Here is a 22,247-nt window from a genome sequence, read left to right as displayed (position 1 = left end):
GAGGCACTAATGCGCTTCTGCGAAAAGACGAAGGAAGCGATCCGGTCGATGGCATTCAGTAAGTGGGTTCCATGAGGAGGCCGTCGATGATCACTTCACGTGCATCCCGGAACTGACACAGAACTTATGAGAAGTAATTAATCGGGTGCACAGCGACAGATTATTTGACTAGCGCTAAATCTGTGTTTTCTGGCTATGGTCTGAGAGTACATAGCCTGCTAAAATCATAGCAACGAACCACGGGTCGCGATTTGTCGAGTGATTGTAAAAATTCCGCACGAGCTTTTAGACAGCTCTTAAGCGCCCGTTCCTGGCTTTTGCGTCGTTGTAGTAGTATTAGTAGTAGTAGTAGTAGGCGTAAACGGGAGGGTGGTTACCGTTCATGGAGCAGAGTATGGCGAGAGGGTAAGAATGCGCAGCCATAGAGGGCTCGCTACGGCAACCATTCGGTGAATGTTTACCACGGAAAGAGAGCATCGCGAGAGCGGAGTGGGTAATCGGAAGGTGGTTACTGCGGGAGCCATCCGGAGGGTGGTTACCGTGGGAGGAGGAGGGTATGGGGAGAGCCGAGGAATGTGCAACCGGAGGGTGAGGAGGAGGGAGAGTAATAACTCAACACCTCTTCCAGAATCTCACGTTACACAGTGGCAGCAGTTCTGCGAGGTTTTTATCCCGTCATTTCAAGCTATCTTTAGGGGGGGGTCATAACCCGGACAAATTTCTTAAGAACAACTACATCGTAAAAGGTCTGCTTATCTCGTACTGATTACACTGCCGCACTGCTGCTGGGCCAGTATGCAAGGGGTCGTCCCACTGCGCAGCAACGCAGTAGTTTTTCTTGTGCGTTACGTATTGCATCCAAATCCCATCGGTTTCGCTTCTCGTCAGTGTGTTGTGGCTTGTTTTCAATCGCCAGCGTTCAAATCCCCTAAGTGAAAAGAGGCATTCTCGCCCTTATTCATAACTCCGGGCCTTAGGACTTTCGATGGTGCTAAAGAGCTCGCGCTACGTGACTTGCAAGCAAACCGCTTGGCCTGTATATTTTTGACAGAAGCTGTACCGGTCAAAAAACAAAAAAAACAAATTTGGATTATGTTTGAGAAGCGTAGATGTAGTTGGTTCGCTCCATTTGTCCCACCTTGACAACATTTCCCGACTCTTAGAAAGCTGCTGCAGTGCTGCGCGTCATGAAACAGGGGATGTTTGCAACTCGAACATCGTTGCACCGACACAACATTGAGATATCTATCTCGTCTGCGCATATTTATATTCCTGTGGTTCAGGTAACTTCTTTACTTTCTCCGCGTATAACCTGCGCAGTGCTCTCAAGACTTTTATCGGGTAGAAACTGTGAGTTCTAGTTTATCGCAGGCTGTTCGCACGGTTATCTGCAAGAGTGGCTAACGGCATGAAAAATATGCAGGATGTCTTGCACGCATTCTGAGCCAGATATACAGATACCGCCCGCATAAAGTACTACAGTATCATTTCAGATATGCTACGTTGACAAATGTACGCAAGAAGTTTTTTTTTCTTTTAGTCTACTTTACCTCTAGGTCTTTGGCGCATCAGTGACGCAGTAAAAAATAAAATAAATACCTATACAAGTACAGGCGTTAATAATTGTAAAGAGACCCCCCCCCCCCCCCTCTAACTTAAATTTTTTTGTTGGCGGAACTAACATTGCTCCCGATTGTTCACTAACACTGTAATTACCACCTTTAGGAAAGAAACTACATATACCCAGCCATCGTCCACTGTGCAATTCGTCTCGTACAAGTACAATTGGTTTTCTTTTCCCTTCACGGCTAACTATTCTCTTGTTCGCAGATAAATAAGCCGTCGCCCTTCCATTAAAATTTATTGTGTATTTGGATGCAACATCTTTGAAGACAACTTAGGCACCGTGAAGCAACGTAAACAAGTTTTTGCCAGCACGAACTTGCCTCCAGCGTGAAATCTGCAGAGAATCCTTGATTATTTCAAATATGGGAACAGTGTGACGCTCACCAGCAGGGAAAAAATTGTCTACGTTGCACTAGATGCTGATAAATGACATTTAGCAAATAATTTTGTCAATATTACCTGAACAGAAACAGCAGTAACCGACATAATTGTTTTAAAGCCGTCTTCTTCACAACGTTCGCTGCTGCACTGTCAGGCTATTTCGTTAATGCAGGTGGCTGAAACAGGCCCCTGATATATTACAAAGCGGAGAAAGTGGATATTTCTATTCAAACATTATTTGATGGAATGAACAGTGATCAGTCAGTTGAGAAATGCATGTGGAAATAAACGCATGATCGATTGCTCTAACGCTTGTGATCACGACTGAGTTGTAGGTAAGGCTGCTGCATGTTGGACACGCGAAAAACCAGCGAGCATTGTGTGACTTTTGCAGAGAGAGCAAATGGTGAGACGATTTATGTAGTTGAAGTCCGGGCGCGCTGTGTTGTGTCCCTGCGTGTTTCCTTTTTCTATGTCCTGTTCGTCGCGCTGCAGTCATCTAATGTCGTCACCAACTCGCTCAACAACTCACCTTGTCGAAGAAATATCCCGAAGCATCCTGACGGCATGGCGACGCAAATTCTTCATCAAATAGTGAGCATTAGGCGTCTTTGCAAAGACAGCTCATCATAAGGTTTTTCTTACTAGTCACAAAGTGCGCCATCAGCTAGTTAGGGAAGAACTGCATTTGAAAGAACGTACAGTCTTTGTCAAAAGTATACAGCCCAAGGGGTCCGCTTCTCAGCCCTGCAGCGCGGCTCCCCTTGCATACTCTGGAACACTAATCCCACGAAGGCCGGAGGAGTTTAAGTCTTTAACCCTCCGAAGTTTAGGACTGTCAAACGCGGTTAAGAGCCCCGCAGCGCGGCTTGAAAGCAAACCCCTTGGGCTGTATTTTTTTGACAAAGACTGTACATTCGCCCGAGTATATTAAAATTTCCAGTTGCTGAAGCCGACAGTGTCACGCCTGACATTAAATTAAGACGCGCAGGAAACATGCCCTTCCGCGATTTTCACTATCACGCGAAAAATGCCCCTAGTGTGGCCGTTTATGCAGAAAAATGGCTGGGACTCGACGGGACGGGTGGGCCTAAAACCTGTTTCAGTCAAGGAAGCCACGCGTGCGTTTTTCAAAGGCATCGCACACGCTGCTGTCCATTTTTCGCGCCGTTAATCTTTGTTGCGCGTCACCTTCCTAGGCACAGACCTTGCAAGTGGCAGAAATAATATAGCAGCAAAATTCTGGTGTCGTAAAAACTTCGCATGAGGTGCACACCTTCTAGGCTCATGTTTTTTTTTTTGTATGTGTGTTTACAGCCTTCTTCGATCCGCGCGAGTACAGACTTCTGGCCCGCCGTTGAGAAAATTGCTTGTTTTCTTGCGACAGGTGCTGCCGATGGGTTTATTCAGGCTTGGCTTATTTTTGTCCACCTGAGTTTTAAAGGTCGCTTTAACCCATAACACAATAACACAATAAAGAGTGCATCATGCGTGCGTGCCCTTTCTAATTTCCTTTCTCCTTTTATTTTTCGAGAGCAGGAGTTATTAAACGAGCAGTTCGCCGTCGAAATCGAGTTAAATAAGTGCCGTGAAAAAGTTTGTTGCCTTGTAGCCGCTTACATCAACCTAAATACACGAATGTATTATTATTAACATCGGCACTAGGACTAATATAACAGTTATAATAATAATAACTTTATTGCCGTCTCCCAAACTAACCATAAGGAAACTGGCCTGTCAAGGTCAATAAGGAAGCTTAATTGGTTAGCCCCGGCAACAACGCGGAAAACAAATGATGACAATACAGTTGTAGTGAAGAATATGGGCACTGAATAGAATCATGAATACACACTGAATTCAAACAAAGTGAGCCCATAGAAAGTAGATAAACCACAACACGGCAGGTAACATTAAAAACACTTTACCTTAATTTTAAGATACATTTAGAGCGACAGCTGTAATCCTCCCGTATAAAGCTGAAGGTCATATGGCTATGAAATTTGACCTTCAGACCAGGAGGAGCGGACGCTTGGCTCTGACGCCATGCCACGTGACTCGCCTCACCACAGCTGGGCGTGTTTAGCCGACGGCGCTCGCTCGCCTCGCAACTATCGAATCACGTGACTCACTTCGTCACGCCACAGCTGCTTATGTGGAGCCGACGGCGCTGTTCCAACGGCCGGAAAACGCGTGATGTACCGTTCGCTATGTAAAATGGTGCGACGTGTGCTTACCTTAACAGAACTTTCGCTCGTCTTGCTAGGTTCAAGCGGGATGAACCACAGATTCCTAAAGCTTCGTTTCAAGGTCCGAGCAAAAATATTCTTACAAAGGTCATTAAGTATTTTGGGAACATAAATCTTCAGGCCCTACCGCGTTTTCTTGCAGAATAAGGTACACTAAGCGGGGAATGTTTCGTAATGCCCGAGGAGCAACATTTTTCTTCGTGAACTCGGAGTGGTAAAATTGACGCAGGGCGACGGTCTGAATAAATTAGGTTTTTAAAAGTGGAAGACCAACAGATAAAAACAGATTTTCACTCTAGGCTGAGGAGGAATTGTTGCGTAATATTTTAGCATGTGTTTTAGAACGCTATCAGTGAGGCATTGGCAACGTGAAGTACAGAATGCAAACATAATAATCCAGTAATTTCGTATCTGCATACACTCTACGCCAACGCATTCACGATGTTTTTTTCTTCACCAACACTGGATCATGGTTTTGGTATTTAAAAAAACCACGCAACGCTTCTAAACCTGCAGGGAAAGTAAACTAAATTACTGTACCAGGATAGTTCATTATCAGAGAACGATTCAAGGCATTGTAAATAATTTACAGTCTAGTGAGTGCACTGACATGGGTTTCAATTTGGAGCATGCAAGAAGAGAGCAAAAGGGTGAAAATTTGGGCGAGTTGGTAAGGGTCTTAAGTTTTGTCGCACCACAAGACGGACACGCAGAGGTTATATATAGTGGACATGTGCTTAACCTTACTCAGTTGATAGTGAGCACTTCGTCCTGTCCTTTTTTCTTCTGCCTGTTCGTCTTGTAGTGCCGCAGCACTATGGACGCAAGAAGAGAGATAGATCTGTAGGTATTAACCTAAGCGTGTTTCTAAAGCAGTAAATTTTTGTTTTCTCTCGTTCATCCGACGGGTAACTGTTAGCAAACCGCGAATGTTAATGACACGCACGCTCTTCTAATAATGCAATCCATGTGCGGTAACTTATGTGCTTTTGTTAATATAACGGTATCATCAGCGCGTTGAAAAAGAAGATATTGGGGTGCAAAAAACATTTATAATAGCTTTTATTACCGCTTCATCAATGAAAAAGTTCACGCCTGACAAAGCCAGAGGGTTGCTTGACTGGCAGCACCCGACTGGTAGCGCCCGGCAGATAGCGGCACAACAGAGGGGCAATAAAAAGCAACGGAGTCTACAATATATTCTCACTAGTAACATTTAAAAGAAAACAATTATGCACGAATTAAACAGGGACATATTTACTGCTCTAATCATCTGCAAAGAAAACGTTTATTGGGCAAGTTCGCTTCAGAATATTCTGTACACAGCACGACTGAGTATGCTCATCGCAGTTGGGGCGAGTTTTTGGCACTATATATCACTCACGAGGGCGTAGAAGATGCGCTGGGGTGTACAGAATGCAATATTCGTTAAACGGTGTGCCTCTTAGCACAAAAGTTTCATTAAACACAAGTTCAAAATTGGGCATTTTCAGTAACTCATACTAAGTTACATTGGGATCAGGAGGTACATTGTTGCTCACCGAGGTTAAATTGCTGTTTAAAACACAGTGAAATTTTTCTTTCATAAAAATAACAGAAATAAACAAAGCAAAAGCAACTGCGGATACAACTACACGCCAAGGCATGAACAATCTGCTTGCTTATGAAAAACGGGTCACGGGATTTCACGCCGTACATAAGGCAAGCAATCTGATATAATTTCGTGTCAACATACTTTGAATGGCTATTCCGCTATTGCGTATTTAGCTAGGGTAATCCGTGAACGCTCCGCAATTTTTTCCAAGCGTGCTTTGCCAGCTATTAAAATCGACTGCAATCAAAGGGAAGTGAAATGACTTCCATGATGTTATAAACTATCTCAGTTAGAACTGCATCGCCATCCTTGGAAATAGATAGCCAGCTGGTGCCACAAATTATCGCCAATGCTATTGTTAGATATCAGTTTTGGGCGAATTGCAAAGAAAACCATGTCGAACGTTGATCGCCGAAACCAAATGTACTCGAGTGAAGTGCTCTCCAGTCAAACGCTCCATGGGCTGGGCACAACACCAAAGAACGCCGCCGCCACGCTCAAGAAGCGAAGGCTCACCAACTGTGAACGCTCGCTGACGCGCTACCGGCGCTTCCAAGGAGACAGCAGGCCAAGAACAAAGAACAGCTACACCCAAGTTTCATTGCAAGTTCACGAAGAATACGCTTGGAACTGCATGTGTCGAAATAGTGCGAGTGGTTTTATGGCGAATGCTTCTCAAGATGGTTGTTGATCCGCTACTCACGTTGATCTCTTGAGTGAAGGCGGTTGCAGAGTTCTCAGACACAACCTAGTCGAAGGTAATAGCCTCAGTGAAATTGCACACTTGGAATATACAACGAACGCCGGCGTAATCCTGCAGGTTTTACATCTGAGAAAGACGCACATGTGAGAAGAGTATAACAGCTTTATAACAGTGATATAATGTAACATGCCAGTCTGTAAGGGGCTGGGACTCACATCAAGCAGCTTTTAGTCTTGTCTCCCACCTCTCATAAATGAAATAACAAACTGAGCTCAATTAACTTTCCATACCACGTCTCTAAGTGCTCAAGCAATAAGTATATCGCTTCTGCGACTGGGGTACATTCGTTTCTGCGAATCCCAGAGACCTTCAGATTAGACTCAAGACTTGCATATGACCACGACGGCGCCACTGACGGAGATCAGTGGAAGTCATGGGCCAGTCAGCATTTTTTTTACTTCTTGCCGGCAACAAAACCTGCTCGTGGTGGGAATTCAATACGAGGCCGTAGAATATTCTGGCGCAAGTAGCCCACGAACATTGCCCCGAAATTTCGCTTTGTCACCACAGATTCCTAAACGCGCCATTCGTTTCAAATGTCGAAACGAGCAAACACAACTTTCACTTTCACTGGCGGTTCCACTGGCCGCCTGCTGGGGACTGGTTCTCTTTCCTTCCTAAATTCGTCGCGACAGCGCATCTTTTGTGAGGCATATGTCTTTCCGCGACAGGAGAATGCGTTCGGTTGAAATCGCCATTCAATCAGCCAGTGGCCCTGATAGGTTCTCGCGATTTCGCCTCTTTATATTTAGCATCCATGCTCCGTGTGAGGTGCACCTACGCGGCAGTTCTTTGTAGCCAGTGCACAAGCGGAAAGAAATACAAAGAAATGCCTTGATTTTTGCTCCTTTTAGGAAGAAGTGTGATTGCCGCACCAGCAAGTACGAAATAATAATTGCCGACGACCGTCGCTATTTTGTTCAAACTTAATACGTACGGATAAGCTCGGATAGGACAAGGTGTACGCGTGGAAGTGAATGAATGGTGATTTCAGGGAAATATCCAGTGCTCACAATGCAAAAAAGGGGAACAATCGGCCATTTTCGAGGTGCGATTGACGCTTTTTCTCGTAAGCGGCCATTTCGCTTCGCCGAAAGAAAAGATGGCTTCCCTGAGGAATGTCGCATTGCGGCCTTCTTTTTTTGCCGCGAGGACGTGTGTAAAAATTACATAAATAAAAAAATGCGACGAACCACAGGCATGAAAGAGGGGCAAGCGTAAAGCGGGCTCCCATTCGAACGCCTGGTATTAAATTCCGTTCCTTGCAGTTTTGTGAAAGGTAGAGAGACCACAGCGAACGCATATGCAACACCAGATCTCTTTTCCCTTCTTATTTCTGTTTTCAATACTTTTCTCATTTGCAGTCTGTTTTTATGCTTTCAACGAGCCGCAGAACTCACTTCTAAAGTAGAGTATACTGAAGAAAGAGAGAGAGAGAGATATAGAAGTGGTAGAGGAAAGACAGGGAGGTTAACCAGTAAAATGTTCCGGTCGGCTACCCTGCACTGGGGGAGAGGGTTGAGGGGGGCGTAAAAGAGTAAGAAGAAGTACATAAATGCGGTCCGTAGCAAGCACGACAAGCAATGACACAAGCACTACAAGTCACAGGCCGCCGCAGCTGTAGCTTGCACACCTTGAGGGCTGCCGACTGCTGCGACCTGAGTAGTTTTTTCAAGGGGTTTAACGTCCCAAAGCGACTAGAACAGATTGAGGGCCCTCCATCACTAGTCAGCGAAGACGTTTCAGTGTCAAGAAAGGCTGCTTGCCGTTGCGGCTGATAATGTTGATGACAACGTAAGCATCGGACTTCTTCTCGGAAGGATGAGGCTGGAGGATGCGTTGTGCCAGCTATTGGGCAGCTGCAAGCACTGGATTCAACAAATCCAGCATCTGCAGTGCATTCTGTGCAGCTGGCATGTGCATGCTGGAAAGCAGCACGCACATGGCATTCACGATTGGCTTCAGCATTGCAATCACTTGCTCGTCTGCGACCTGGTCCGGTTTCTGACCTACTACCCGACCAGCAGTGGGTTCAACACACTGGGTGCACGGTGACTGCTCTATCATTGAGGGTGTGCAGTGCTTCAGGAGCGATGGCCAAGTCACTTGCCGGTCTTGGTCTTGGACCGGAGTTGTGTCTTGTGCTTGATTAGCAATAGGCACAGGACTCTAGGTGCGCAATACCTGCTTGGTCACTGCGGGTGTGAGTATCTCAGGCAGGGATGGCCAAGGCCCGTCTACGACAACCGTCTGTGCCTCGCCAGTCATATTGCTCCCAGTCCTTATTGGACGCACTACTCACGTGTCCTATCTTCATGCATTTCCGGCACTGGAGAGACTTCGGGACGAAAGGCCTAACTGCATGCCGAAAGTGTAACACCTTCACGTACGTTGCAATGCAGTCCCCTTGCCCTTGGAAGGTCAACTTGATGCACTTTGTCCTTCCAAGACGCTGAGCTTGCATTATGGCTACACCGTCGGTAGCTGGTTGAATCAAGATGGGCAGATCAGAGTCGCGGATGGCTACGTCGACGTCGTAAATGACGCCTGCCGTAGTGCCACTGCCTTGAAGGACATGGGAACGAACGCTGATGCCGCCGAGCGTTCTTATGTTGCTCAAACTCTCAAGCGCGTTCCGGACCATGACATCAATGGCGACGACATTCCTAAAACAGTTCACCCTCACATCTTTAATTGCTCCCGGGACGCGAGCCTCCAGGAACGCAGACGTGGCTTGCCTATTGATGTGGTTGAGATTGTCGGTGGGAGTCTCTGGCACAAATAGGACAGTATGTGCCGATGATCCTCGCTCCGCAGTGATCGTGGACGTACTCGACGACGACGAGTCCTCACATTTGCGCAGTCTCCGTTTGGCCTTCTTGCTTAGGACTCTGATGAAGCCGTCGTCAGCCGAAGATTCATCACTGGTGGCCGGGTACACCATGGTGGCCTGGCTGCTTGCGTCATTCGGGAGGCCAAGACATTTCCTCTTGGCGGCAGCGACTGACCGACAGGACTGAAGTTCAACGGCGTCCACTTCCATTACCGTCATCAAAAAAGAAACAGTGGTTTCATTATAATGTCGTAAATCAGGAAAAAACTCAAGAGGCGAAGGGACGGCGTTCTGGTCTATACTGAAGAAACTTCATCCTTTTGTGATCGCGGCATATATGGGCTATCTGAATATTGTTCTCGAATTTTTTTGCATCCATAAAAACAAAACGGACGGTGTAAAACGAATCTAGCACTGTTGCACAATTTACACTTGATAATGTGAAAGTGCGTTCTTTGTATATGAAACTGACAGGCTCGGCATGTCTGCAGCGCAAAACGAGACGTGGAATAAAGAAGCGCCACACTGTGATACTAGTTTTTCTCACAACTATTATTTCTTGGTGCTCTTTTCGGAACAGCGCATATTCCCCTTAACGCTAAAAAGGCGTTGCGTAACCCTGTGGGTGCTTGTCTTAGTTGATCTCAAGAAAAAAAAAAGGGTTTAGGACGCTTCAGCGTTCTGTGGTACCTGCACTTCCGTACTGACATGCAGAAAGCGCTGATTGATTCCGGTAGGTTCCGACAGTGTTTCTATGCAGCTGCGTTCCTATGTCGAACAGTCTATTTCATTCATCCTTTGTCCAGTTTGTTGTAAAAACCCTGCAATAACTTCGTCCAAAAGGAAATAACTTGCTTCGTTAGCTGAGTTTTCGCGAAAAATTGGAATCCTCAGATTCACTTGCAGCATTTCCACGAAGTAGGAGACGTTCTCCACAATTGATAGAAGCGGCGTGTCACTGGAATAAGTGAGGCGGCACCTCAACTTGGTTGATAGCTGTTTGTGCTCTAGCTATGTGGAAGAACACTGAAATCGGCTACATGCGGTTGCGCGCAGTTACTAAAGCGCACCTTGAACGAGATCACAAAGTCTCCGAGTTTTGGGTCAGGTTTTCCGCCTTCGTGAGTCATATAATGAGCGATTCCTCAGCAAGCGATGTGGCGATTATTATATTTCGGCAATGTAACATAGTGCAAACGAAGCACTAAGGACGGTAATGACAAACGGACAACGGTGAAGCCAGAAGCGCCCTAATCATTCAGTCGGCATTTTGATAATTTTACAGACAACGAAACGGGATTATGGTAAAATGTTTAAGGGAATCCCCCAAGGTGGAGTAGATTTGTAATAAGGGAGTAATTACTCATTGGCAAACACCCAAGCGCAGCCATACGGCTACAAAGGAAAGCTTTCCTTTGCAGCCGTACGGTTGCGCTTGGGTGTTTGCCAATGAGTAATTACTCCCTTAAACGAAACGGGATTTTTTTAGTCTTTTTTGACATCAGCTGACCTCTGATGTAATTCCAGCTATTCGGAGGAGAACCTTGAGCAGTGTGTTGCTACAGTATCTCCTACAGCTTTGCCTCTATCTCGAGCCATTCTCTGTTTTGCTCTGTGCCGTTCGTCGCAGAGAAACAGAGAATACGAAGGCCAAAGGCTACAATGTCACGACGTATGTCAGACAGTCGAGAGTGGCGCCGCATTTCGTACGTTCGCTTCCTTTCTGCAGAAAAGCCAGAAAATTAGGCAAACTAGTTGACCGAAAAAAAAAGTGTCTCTGCTCCCCTTCCTGAGTGTGCCGCATCGCCCTTTCCTTCGTCCGCTGCAGGCTCTCCCGAGGCGGTGCAGGCCCTTCGCGGCGAAACAGCGCGTCTTCCGTGCCGCACCGAGTTGGCGGCCGAGACGGAGCAGCCGCTGCTGCTGCAGTGGTACCGTGGGCCGCAGCTCATCTACAGCGTGGACAGCGAGAACGTGCCGCTGGTGCAGGCCAGGCACACCGTGCACAGCGGGGCGCGCGAGGAGCGCCGGCTACACTTCTCTGTGGGACGCAGGCCGTACCGCCTCTCTCTAGGCCATGTGCAGCCCGAAGACGAGGGCGTCTACTACTGCCTCGTGGCCTTCCCTTCGGGCACCTCCATCAACGCTTCCGTCAGCCTCGTCGTCGTCGGTACGTACCGCTAACCGCGTCCTACGCACTCTCCTAGTCTCGTTTCCTTCCCTGTGCGCACTCTCGAGTGTCCTGCCATCTCGGTCACTTTGTGCTACGCAGCACCGAGCTTTCTTTCTGAGTCTATTAGAAAAAACTGTGCTCGCCTTGCTGTCTGTTTATTTTGTTATAACCTGCCGCACACAGGGCAATGGCGTTTGGCGTGATGAACCAACTGAGAGCTCTTGTTGGTTCATCATGGCATGCTGTTTAGCAATGGTAGATCTTTGCACTCTGCCGCCTGGCTCTCGGCGAAGAGCGCGCCGTTGTTGAAGTTCTTGCAACTGTAGAGGGACGACGGAAAACACCAGCGCCGGGCAGGCAGCGTATTGCGTATGTATACCTTTTGACTGTGCGTCTAACGTTACACTGCATGAGATCCTGGCACTTCAGGTCGTCCGGCGCAAGAGGTACTTGCAACACTTAAGTTAAATTACGTTAGTGGCACAATAGCGTTTAATCATTTTCTTGCTAGCCCTTCAAGTCATATGTGCGCCTCAACCGTGGGCACTCGACGTCTGTGAACAAAGGAATTTATCAATAACTAATTGTAGTGTCTTGTGCTCTCTTTGCTTAAATTTGCAGTTTAGTACAGAGCAAAATGAATGAATGAATGAATGAATGAATGAACCATTCATACGTAATGTTTGTCAAAAGTTCGCGGGCCACATCCCGTTTCGTCAGAACAGTTACAATGCCCTGTGGTGCAGTTTCTATGGTGCTCACCACGCACTTCTAACTTATATAGCATCAGCTGTTTTCCCCAATTTTCTTACAGCTCTTACAGCTTCCTGTGGCCCTCACAACGTGTCTGTATTTCAGTATGGAGATGACCTCGACGAACGCAATAGCACAACTTTCTAGATCTGCGTTTTTTTTTTCTCAATATCTGGCCTCCAATCCTATTCATAGAGCCTGCCCTTGGGTGCACTAAGAGGTAGCCTTCTGTTGAATGCGCTCTCTGTTTACTTGTCAAATCGGTCGAGGAGACTCTTTCCTTCCTTCTGACCTGTTTGGCTGAATCAGTGACAACATTAGCCGACTAGCTAATTTTATTTAAATACGTAAAACAAGCACCACCGCTGTATCAAGCATAAACAAAGCGGGAAAAAGACCCTAGGAACACAGTCTCCACATAACGTCAATTATTAAATTTTTTCTGGTTATTCTTCTGAGAAATCATTTTCGGAATAATTTTTGTGCTCTTGTTGCACTGCTCAGAATCGCCTTATTAATTAACAGTAATACAGGGCATACCGTAACTCTTGACTACCAGCCCTTACTTCGCAGACGGTAGCATCCGATGGCAGTGGGGTACTAGAATGAGTCGAACAAGCAGCAGTTATAAAACACAGTCATGCGATATTATTCTTATCAGCCAACTAATATTAAGCATTTCAGTATTTCTTGATTATGATTTCCGTTTGTCCTTTTCTAAGTCGTCTATTTCTATTCTTAGTGCTAGAAAAAAAAGGCATCACGAAATAGCTTTCTTAAGTGGGAAGAGCAAATAATATTATGTTAAACAGTAATTGAATTTTTGCTTAATCTGCGTCTCCATTAACTACCTTAACCTTAATAATAGACTATTTTCAAAGATTACATATTCCGTTGATCGGCTGCATCGATTGGCTTGTATGCCACCAAAAAAAAAAGAACACTGATAGGCATTCGTTCAGCTCATTTTCATGCATGTGTGCCATCTGGAAAAAATGAACGTAGACATTGCACGTTATCGATTGCAATACTTTGTCCCAATTAGTGAATAATTTCTCCTCTTTACTCGCTAACGAAGCCTAGCTTATCCTAGCTCATATAATGACGACACACGTCGCTCACGCAATCGAAGCTATAGACACTGTATGATTAACGACGAGATTGCGAAGTCCTAAATTCCTGAAAAGGAAATGAGCTGACGGGATAGGCGATGAGCAAGTTTTCCCTCGCTATCGCAATAGTGAAATATTTAAGCGCGGTTTCTACCAGCTGCAGGCCTGAAGTTCTAGTGCGCTTGCGAACGAGGGTATCAACTTCATTCAGAGTCTCGCAGCAGTAAAAGGGGCGTTCCCTGTGTACATGCTCAAAAAATATTCGCTGCCAGTAAAGCCGCTCAAGAATTCCAGCAAAGAACGCACCGCTACATTTTTCTCGCGTGACTTCCTCCTATTAAAAGGATAAAAAGATTCGCAGATAAAAAAACATTATTAATTAATTAAGGTTATTTGATCAATCGGTCCGCCTGTTATCTCCGTCTAAGACTATCACCTTGGCTATAGAGGAGGCACCGAGGTATCAGTGTCCGAAAAATTACCGGCACACTTTAGGAACTTACGTGCGAGTAATGCGAAAGAATTGGAATTCTCTTCTAATTATATTCCCATTATATTCTAATTCTACTCTACTCTTTTGTAGTTGATGCAATTGTATGTACTAGCAGTGACTATTATTGGCTAACATTTCATGTTTTCCTGCCTTTCATGACGTCACACCGTGTCGACGAATCGCGAATATTGTTACATCCGCCAGTTTTTGGGCTACGCCCGGCTTTCGTGCCGAGTAGCCATCTAATGCCTTCACATTATTAATTTATGCCAAGTATAGGTGTGTAGTGCGCGCGAAAGACTCGGTGCATGGTCATTTTTGCTTTCGCCCCGACCTAAAGGCGGCCGTCCCGGCCAAGTGTTCGATCCGGTATGTCGTGCTGAGCAGCAAAGCTGTATAGCCGCGAAGGCCAACGCGGCGTGTCAGTCAGGGTGCCTACAGGCTGCTGACAAAAGTAGCCGGTGGAATAAGCTTGAGATCCGCATGTACTCACCGCCAGTGTCAGGCTACCTGCAGTGCGTCGGTCGCCTAAGCCCGACCTTACACAGCAAAGCTCATGCAAGCGCCGTCAAGTTGGGAGTCGAGGTAGCTGAGAGGAGAGCTCAAACAGGAGCCAATTGTGCACTGGCACCGTTCTCACGCTCGCCTTGCCCTACTCGACTCTGGGCGCCGCTGCGATCGCTACATACGAAGTGTTCCTAGATGTCAGCGCCGCATTTCAACGGCGGAACTAGGCACTAAAGCACCCTGGGCGGACGTGACTCGTGAGCGTCGAGTTCATGTAAACGCGGAGCCGTCGAGTAAGGTTATATTTCTCAGCTCCTATCGGATTCTCGCAAACGAGCCAAAGATGTCATTAGCATCATCGCAGGCTATGATCTAAATGCCCGTAGGGGCCGTAATTTGTAACGTTTCATTTTTTTTTTTACTTCAGTTGGTCGTCTGACATTGGCGCGTGTACGCCACGACCTACGTTACCGGAATGTCGCTATTTAGTAAAAGAGTGCGAACATAAAAACAAAAAAAAACGCAACGCAACGCAACGTTACAAATTACGGCCTCTGATGTTGCTGCGTTAACGAAGCGTAGTGTTAATACGGTATGACCTAAGCTGTTCATACTCTGCAACTGTGTAGGTTATGAGCATGCTGTATATGTTGATTGCTGAGAGCATGTGTTCTCGTCTGCGTCGTCCTTTACCCCATTGAGCCCTACAGTACTGAGTATGCCGTTGCCAATGACCGCATATATGCGATTCAGCTTACAAATTCTGCTTTCCTCTCCTTCTATTTCTTCCGTAATGAACGGCTTACACGTTGGGTTTAGCAAGAGACATAATATGAGCTATATAACGTCTTGTCACATTAGTGTGGCGGATCCTCCTGGTTGCCTAACTTTTATTTCTTCTTTAAAAGGGCAGAGGGGATGTTTAGTGGAAGGGGATGAGCGGCAGTGAAGGAGGCACGATATCACTTTTTTTAGTCTTTCTAAGACATGCCGCGTCATTCCTGCTGGATCGTAACTTTCGTGAAGTAGCTGAGGAGCACGGCCTCATGTACGCACAAATCCGGACTACCGCTGAACTGGATCACCAACCTTTTGAACGGCCACGCGCTCGACCAAAAGCGCCGGCGTCTTGGTGGACCATTTCCATCTTCGCCACTCGCCACACGCACCCTCGGTCGTCGCAGCAAAACCACCCTCAACATTACCGCTAGCAGTGCGATCTTACACGTTCGGCCTGGATATCAACACGCTTTCTACATTCGGATCGGAGTGGAGAATAACCACTTCCGCCGGCATGGCGAATCTACGAGCATCCCACGGCGCACACTTTTCGCGAAACTCTTCGTGCACTACTGCGCACCATCAGCGCGGCGTTGTACTGTGAGATGCATCGTCAGAGGAAAGGGAAGTGCGCAGTAACTGTCTTGCACCTCCGTGGGCTCCCTAGCCGCAGACACAGCTGGCATGGCGAGGAGGACAGGGAGGAAAGGAAAGAAGCAGAACAGTGTCTGTGGGGGGGTAGTTGCAGGCAGGAAGGTCAGAGTGAAAGAATAAAGAAAGAAAGAGGTGCTGTGCCTTGCCGCGACTGCGGCGGAGCCCTCCACTAGGGCACCTCTTTCTGCCTTCCTTGTTTCAGTGCCTCCTTCATCGATGGCTGGCTGTTGACTCACGTTCTGACCACTGCAAGCATAGGTTGTTCTCCGTGTAACCGCTTTGGCAGTGTCGTTATTGCAAGTGACAATTCAAACCGATGCGTGGTTAGCAAAGCTAACTTCGGAGATAACGTAAACGGGCACTAAGAACAAACTGGAAACAGCCTTTTTTGAAACTCGATCAAGCAAGGTTTCACGTATCTATGGGGATCCTAGAGGAAAGTCTCGAAGCTACCGAAGCTCGGCGGTGAGTGGGGGTTTCGTGGCCCTTCAGCGCTGGGGTCTTGGGCCTCTTCCCAATATGGCGAGTGCCTCTTGGCACCGGGGAATCTGTTGCTAAGGTCGTCGCTTCGGCGGACGTGGTTGTTGCGACGCGCGTCTCTTCCCCCCCCCCCCCCCCCCCTTCAGTCTTTCTTCTCATATATCTTTCTAATCTCCTGGTGTATGCTTGTGACAGTGCACAGGCCCTTGCACTTTTCTTTTCATTCTTTCTTCAGTCGCCACACACACACAAAACCCGGGTTCGAACTTGACCGCGGCGGCCACGTTCTCATTTAGTTGAACGAAAGCAGCCGTCGTAACTTTACGCGTTATGGCTGCCCTTGCACCCCGTTAAACGGTTTTCAAAAAAGCTATTACAGCTTTCGCTGTAAAAGAGAAAACCAATTGCTCTTGGTGTATAAACCGATCTATCCTGCAATGGGAAAAGCGCTGCAGGAAAACTTATGGTGCCGAGGCCACCGCTCGTGACCATTTTCTTTTGCCAACATCACACACTGTCCTAGTTGGGAATTCCACTATCCTACACTGTCTTAGTTGCGTGTTCTACGCCTGCGAGAAATTCCCGCTTCCCATCCGGGCAAAGGAGGTACTGGCCGCATGGGTGATGCTCTTTACGAGCAGCCACTTCGTAGGCTGTGTTCCGAACGCCTCCTAGCGCCCAGAACAAAAAAGGAACATTCGCGCTGTGAATGGTCTAGGAATTGAATAACAGAAAAAAATCGGCAGTGACACTGAAGTCTGCTTACCAGTGGAAATGCGAAAGCATTACTGTCCCGGGGTGTACTCACCCACACACGCACGCGCGTATGACACCACCCGGAACGCTGTACGAAGAACGACTGTGTCATAATTTTGATGCGCAAGTCTGCGAAGGCATACAGTTGAAAGGCTCGAATCCTTATCGCAAGCTAGCCTCCAACTTGATTCCCACATGTAATCGCTCGGATTTCGTGTACCATATGGAAGTACACACACACATCGGCGGCTTTTCTCATAATGGGATTAGCAATGCTTTCGCACTAAGGAAAACTGCTCACCGCGGGTCTGCTGTCGTCCGCTTTAGGCGCGGTATGAGTCTCCACCGGGACAACTGACGAAGCTCCGGACATTACTCTGGCTTGCGCGGAAACTAGCAGAACAAACAGACTTTCCGGAAAGATTTAAGCGCCGGAGCCAAAAAATAAACGTAATAATAAAGGATATAACAGAACTTGTCGAAAGCGCCATCGAAAATACCTGCGTTCATTCTCTGTAATATTGAAACGGAGCGGGTTATTACGGGACTGAAATGAAGTAAAAAAAAAGGGGGGGGGGGCGAGGGACAGCACTCGAGTCCGAATGCGAAACGGAGCAGCGGTTAATTCCTCTGCGGGTTTACCATTTGCCAGCCACCATCGCGAGCGCAAGGCCCGTGCCCCGGTGTCGGCGGCGGGGCCGCGAGGGGCTTTCAGACAATTTTCGCCGTTCCGGCGAGTCCCCCGGCTGTCTCTGCGGCGCCACATATGCGCCCCTGTGCCGTCCCGCGTGCGGTTGCACGCTCCGGCGCGCCCGGGCCCGTGCATGGCAGTGGCCGCCGCCGCGATGTGTGTATGTAGGTCGCTTCGACCGAAATCCCGCCGCGCCGCCCTCGGCTGGCGCTAATATATTTGTCACGCTCTGTTTGGATGAAGGAGCGTAGGGAGCGAGAAAAGAAGGCTCGTTATTTATTGTCTTCTGAAGAGCTTCCCCAGGAGACTCGACGGGGACGAGCCAGCTAGGGAGGAAGGGCGGTCGGAGGCTGCTTTGCCGCCACGGGCGAAAACATAGATATCCCTCGCAGAGCCAGCGAATGCCCTTCCCCCTAGTTCCCTCTCTTTCGTTGGAAGGAGACATAGAAGAGGAAGCACACGAATGGGGCAAATTGAGGTGGTGGGGTTTCCTTTTATCTCTCTCTGCGCTTCTCTGCCTCTAGCTGCTCTGAAATGCGCACTTGTACCGCGCGTGTTGTACCCGCCGAGAAGCCCCGCGTGAAGCTCGATCGCCGGCCGGCTGCGCTCCTTTTGCGTTGCTGCGCTAATGTACTTGGCTGTTTGCGCACGATGGCTGCGAGCTTGCGCAATCGCGCTTCGTCTGGCGCAATGCTTTTGGAAGGAATTCCTCATCGCCTTCCGAGCTGCGCTCTTTGCTTCTTTTCGTACGGGCATGTGCACACGTGTACGATTGTGTTTCTTGCAGTTTCATTTACGCGATGAAGCTTACTTGAGCTCTGGCCAGACGTCAGTCGGTGTTCGCATTTCTTGCTCCCGAAATTTCTTTCTGCGTTTGTTTTTTATTAGTAGCAGGCATGGCACTTCACGCTGATTGTTCTCCCTCTACTTCTTCACCTTTTTCTCCCTTCTGCCCTTACAACCTTCTGGTTGCTTTTCTCACGTCTCTGACGCCCCGTGGTCTAATGCAGCTTGACGTATTTTTCTTTTCGCGGTATGCACGCGCCCCTGTCATGGCGTCTGCTCCTTCGTGCGCTGCGTCATTTTTTTAAATAGGTTCTAAAGCAAACGCGACCGGTGTCTGCGAAGGCGAAGTGCAGCGTACTTATTGTTCAGAAGCGATTGCTGTGATTGCAGTCAAACAAAGATGCGAGCGACATTTCTCTGTCTTTGTGAAGCTGAATGTTGTAGCATTGTGCGGCCATGTAGTTGCGTGCGTCCTGACCTGCACAGCTGTGGCGTCTAACCTGGAAAAATCCGCACGTAAGTGTGTAGTCGCACGTTCATCGTAACGAAATAGAGTTTTTCAGTGCTGGTGCGGATACAGGAAAAAAAAATGCTGCCGAAAACATTTAGGATGGAAGAGAACAAATGGTCGTCGCTGAAAGCCTATACGTAGCAAGAATGGGCACAGTTGGTGTATTGAAAAGTATTGAAGAGCAAGTTAGCTACAAAACAAAAACTTGGCGGAACGAGAAACAAACTGGATGGCTTATGGAACACGCTGGATAAATTGGGAGTAAAACTTAAAGCCCGTAAATGAAGCGGCAGTCGGGACACGTCAGAACTGAACAGGAACGCTCGCACGCCGTGTATTCCGCCCGATTATTAGGAACGCTCGAACAGCCACATGCATTGTTTTCTGCATTTCAATGTATAGCGACAGCAGGTCCGAAAGTTTGCTCCAAAGTTGATGTCTTTTTTACTGCTAAGCCTTGAGGGATGGGGGTGAAAAACCTTATTTAGAAAGAGTGACTGACAGACCGGTCCTCATGAGTGGAGTCCTAAGAATTCCATCGTCCAATGCGTATTGAAGTGAAGAATGGACACTTGAGCAATCCAGCGGAGTATGTAATTGCTTATTTAATTTTGAGTACTTTTTGGGCTTTCAGCCAAGCCTTGACATGATTCCGATGCTCGATTGCTGCCCCGCGGCCGCCGCGGTGGCTCAGTGGTTATGGCACTCGGCTGCTGACCCGAAAGACGCGGGTTCGATGCCGGCTGCGGCGGTCTATCCCGATGGAGGTGAAATTCTAGAGGCCCGTGTACTGAGCGATGTCAGTGCACGTCAGAGAACCCCAGGTGGTCGAAATTGCCGGAGCCCTTCACTACAGCGTCCCTCACAGCCTTAGTCGCTCTGGGGCGTTAGACCCCCTAAACCATAAACCACACCAGTTTTGCAAATTTTTTTTTTAAGTTAGGCTCACAGATCACATCACACATCAGCTGTGGACGTAGCAGGCTTTTCGGCTAAGGTATATCTGCGTTTTTGAAGAGAGGTGTGTATTTTGCATCTCTAAATAACTCGTGACTTTTTGTGACCACCTTAACTTATCAAATGCGCAAGCGAGGCTTTTATAATGTGTAGCTGGTGATAATATTTCGACTCAGTTACTTTTAGCAACTCATAGTATCTGAAATAACAAATAACAATTCTGAGCATTTCAAGCAATGTTTTCTTTTGTTTTGTGGCTGAAATTCGTAGCTATTTTGCTGGGTAGACGAGCAGAATGAATTTACCGGCCATCTTCTCCTTCTTGCCGTTGCCAAACTAACAAGCAAGCAAATGAGTCCAATTGAAGCAAAGTGCGGCAATATTATGCCAGGGAAATTATTCTCTTTTTAGAAAACTGGCAAAAAAAATTAGCACCCATAAAGAGCGAACACGAGCAGCCAAGTGTTTGAGATCTTTATGTTTCTTCTTTCGCTCATCATGCTAACAATAACACCACTGTTTAAACTAATATTACTACCGGTGTTCATCTTCGAAGCAGCGTGAAACACAAGTACACAAGAAAATGGTCAATGCAACACGAGCACTGTGAACTCGTGTTTCGCGCTGCTTCGAAGATGAATGCTATGTAACTCGCCCGCAGCTCCACCCTAGTGTCAGTAATGGTTGCTTTCTTCACAGCACGTTCTCATCTAAAACAAAACGACGATCTCATGAAAATTGGCAAGAATATTCATGCTAACGAATGAGTATCAATGCATCTCGCTCGCAACCGTTACTTTTGTAGTAGAAAACGTACATTAGCCTTGGAAAGTCATTCTATTATTTTCCTTTCCCTTTACAAACAGCGCACGTAGAGCCCGAAGGTGGCTATCAGTTTTGGTGCAGTAGCTATTTTGTGGCTGGCTGCTATAATGAAAGGACGGCAGATATAATGACACGCGTACGGCATGTTCGTTTCTTCGAGGCGGCGACGAAATGCGCTACCATCTTCCTATTGTGACCCCGTACAAGCTGGTGGCCAGTGTATGCTGATGGTCGGCAGCAACAAAGCGCGTCGGGCCATTGAGGCTAAATCCATCTGTCTGTTTGTCTCACGGTGTGTGTCTGAAGCTCTATAGAAACAGCAATCAGGCGCAGTTTTCTTTGTAGCCGCCGGGTTAATGGGGTTAGTAGCAGGGGTAATGCACGCTTGCAGGAATACGCGGGACGCTTTCACTGTGTAGTGCTCAAGTGACGCCTGTGTTGGACGCTGCTCTTTAATCCAACGAGCGAGCAAGCGAGGAAAAATTGCACGTGCGTGTTCGATCTGCTGCACACCGCTAAATATGCTGGGTTTTGGGCAACATTCCACAAACGTTGATTTTGTGTGGTGCCTGACAGGCTACAAACTAATATGATCGGAATAGATTTCAGTAAACGATAGGAAGGTATCAGGAATACCAAAGTGTCATCGTTTTATTTTGTGCTGTAAGATGACATGTATATCAGTGGACGTTAGCTTAATGGATCTCAAACCTCGCTGCACCGGCGGCACCCAAATACTTTGTCAGAAAGAGAACCGTAAATTTGCATTGTTTTACTGAACCTTCGCGAATGCACAAAATATGTCGGCAAGTGTGCTGCGCCATTTTCTTTGTGTTCCAATGACTTTGCTGTCACGCACGGGGCATGCGCGAGTGATATCTAATGTGAAACTATTGATCCCAGGCACTGAAATCGATGCCGCCAAGAGCGGCGCAGGTTTTTTTCGTCTCATAGAATTCGAATTTAGAGCGTCGCAGAGCGCTCACATATCTTAGTGGCTGTCGGGAACACACGTCACGGACGTTACAGCTCGGCGGCCTCACCGTGTCTTCGGGAAAAGACGAAAGGTAAACAAAAATAAGACAACGCTGCAATGCGAGCCCGTGAGGCCACCTGGGAACTCGGATATAGAAACGGCCGCATGAAAGCTGACACAGAGAAGGGGGTGTCGCCTTTTGCTTGCGTGAACTTACGTTCCATCAAGCATCACAATGCGGCGCTCGGTCGCATTGTCCACGTACTTGCATGGCCTTGCACGGAAAGAGAATGCAGTGACAACAGCTGAAAGTTCAAGACGCATGCGAGGTTTGTAGCGTAAATTTCGTAGCG

The 22,247-nt window shown here is 47.4% G+C and overlaps 1 protein-coding gene across 1 annotated transcript in view; it reads left to right on the top strand.

Annotated features, from left to right (window-relative positions):
* LOC144114534 (hemicentin-2-like) overlaps positions 1-22,247 on the top strand; it is a 691,994-nt gene that overhangs the window by 355,453 nt on the left and 314,294 nt on the right. Inside the window, exon 3 of the mRNA XM_077648339.1 lies at positions 11,272-11,610. Coding sequence (XP_077504465.1) covers positions 11,272-11,610 — 339 coding nt within the window. The remainder of the gene's footprint in view (positions 1-11,271; positions 11,611-22,247) is intronic.

Source organism: Amblyomma americanum, chromosome 1 (genome assembly GCF_052857255.1).
Source record: "Amblyomma americanum isolate KBUSLIRL-KWMA chromosome 1, ASM5285725v1, whole genome shotgun sequence".
NCBI lineage: Eukaryota > Metazoa > Arthropoda > Arachnida > Ixodida > Ixodidae > Amblyomma > Amblyomma americanum.
The sequence above is the reverse complement of the archived record's forward strand: the minus strand, read 5'-3'. Positions and strand labels throughout refer to the sequence as shown.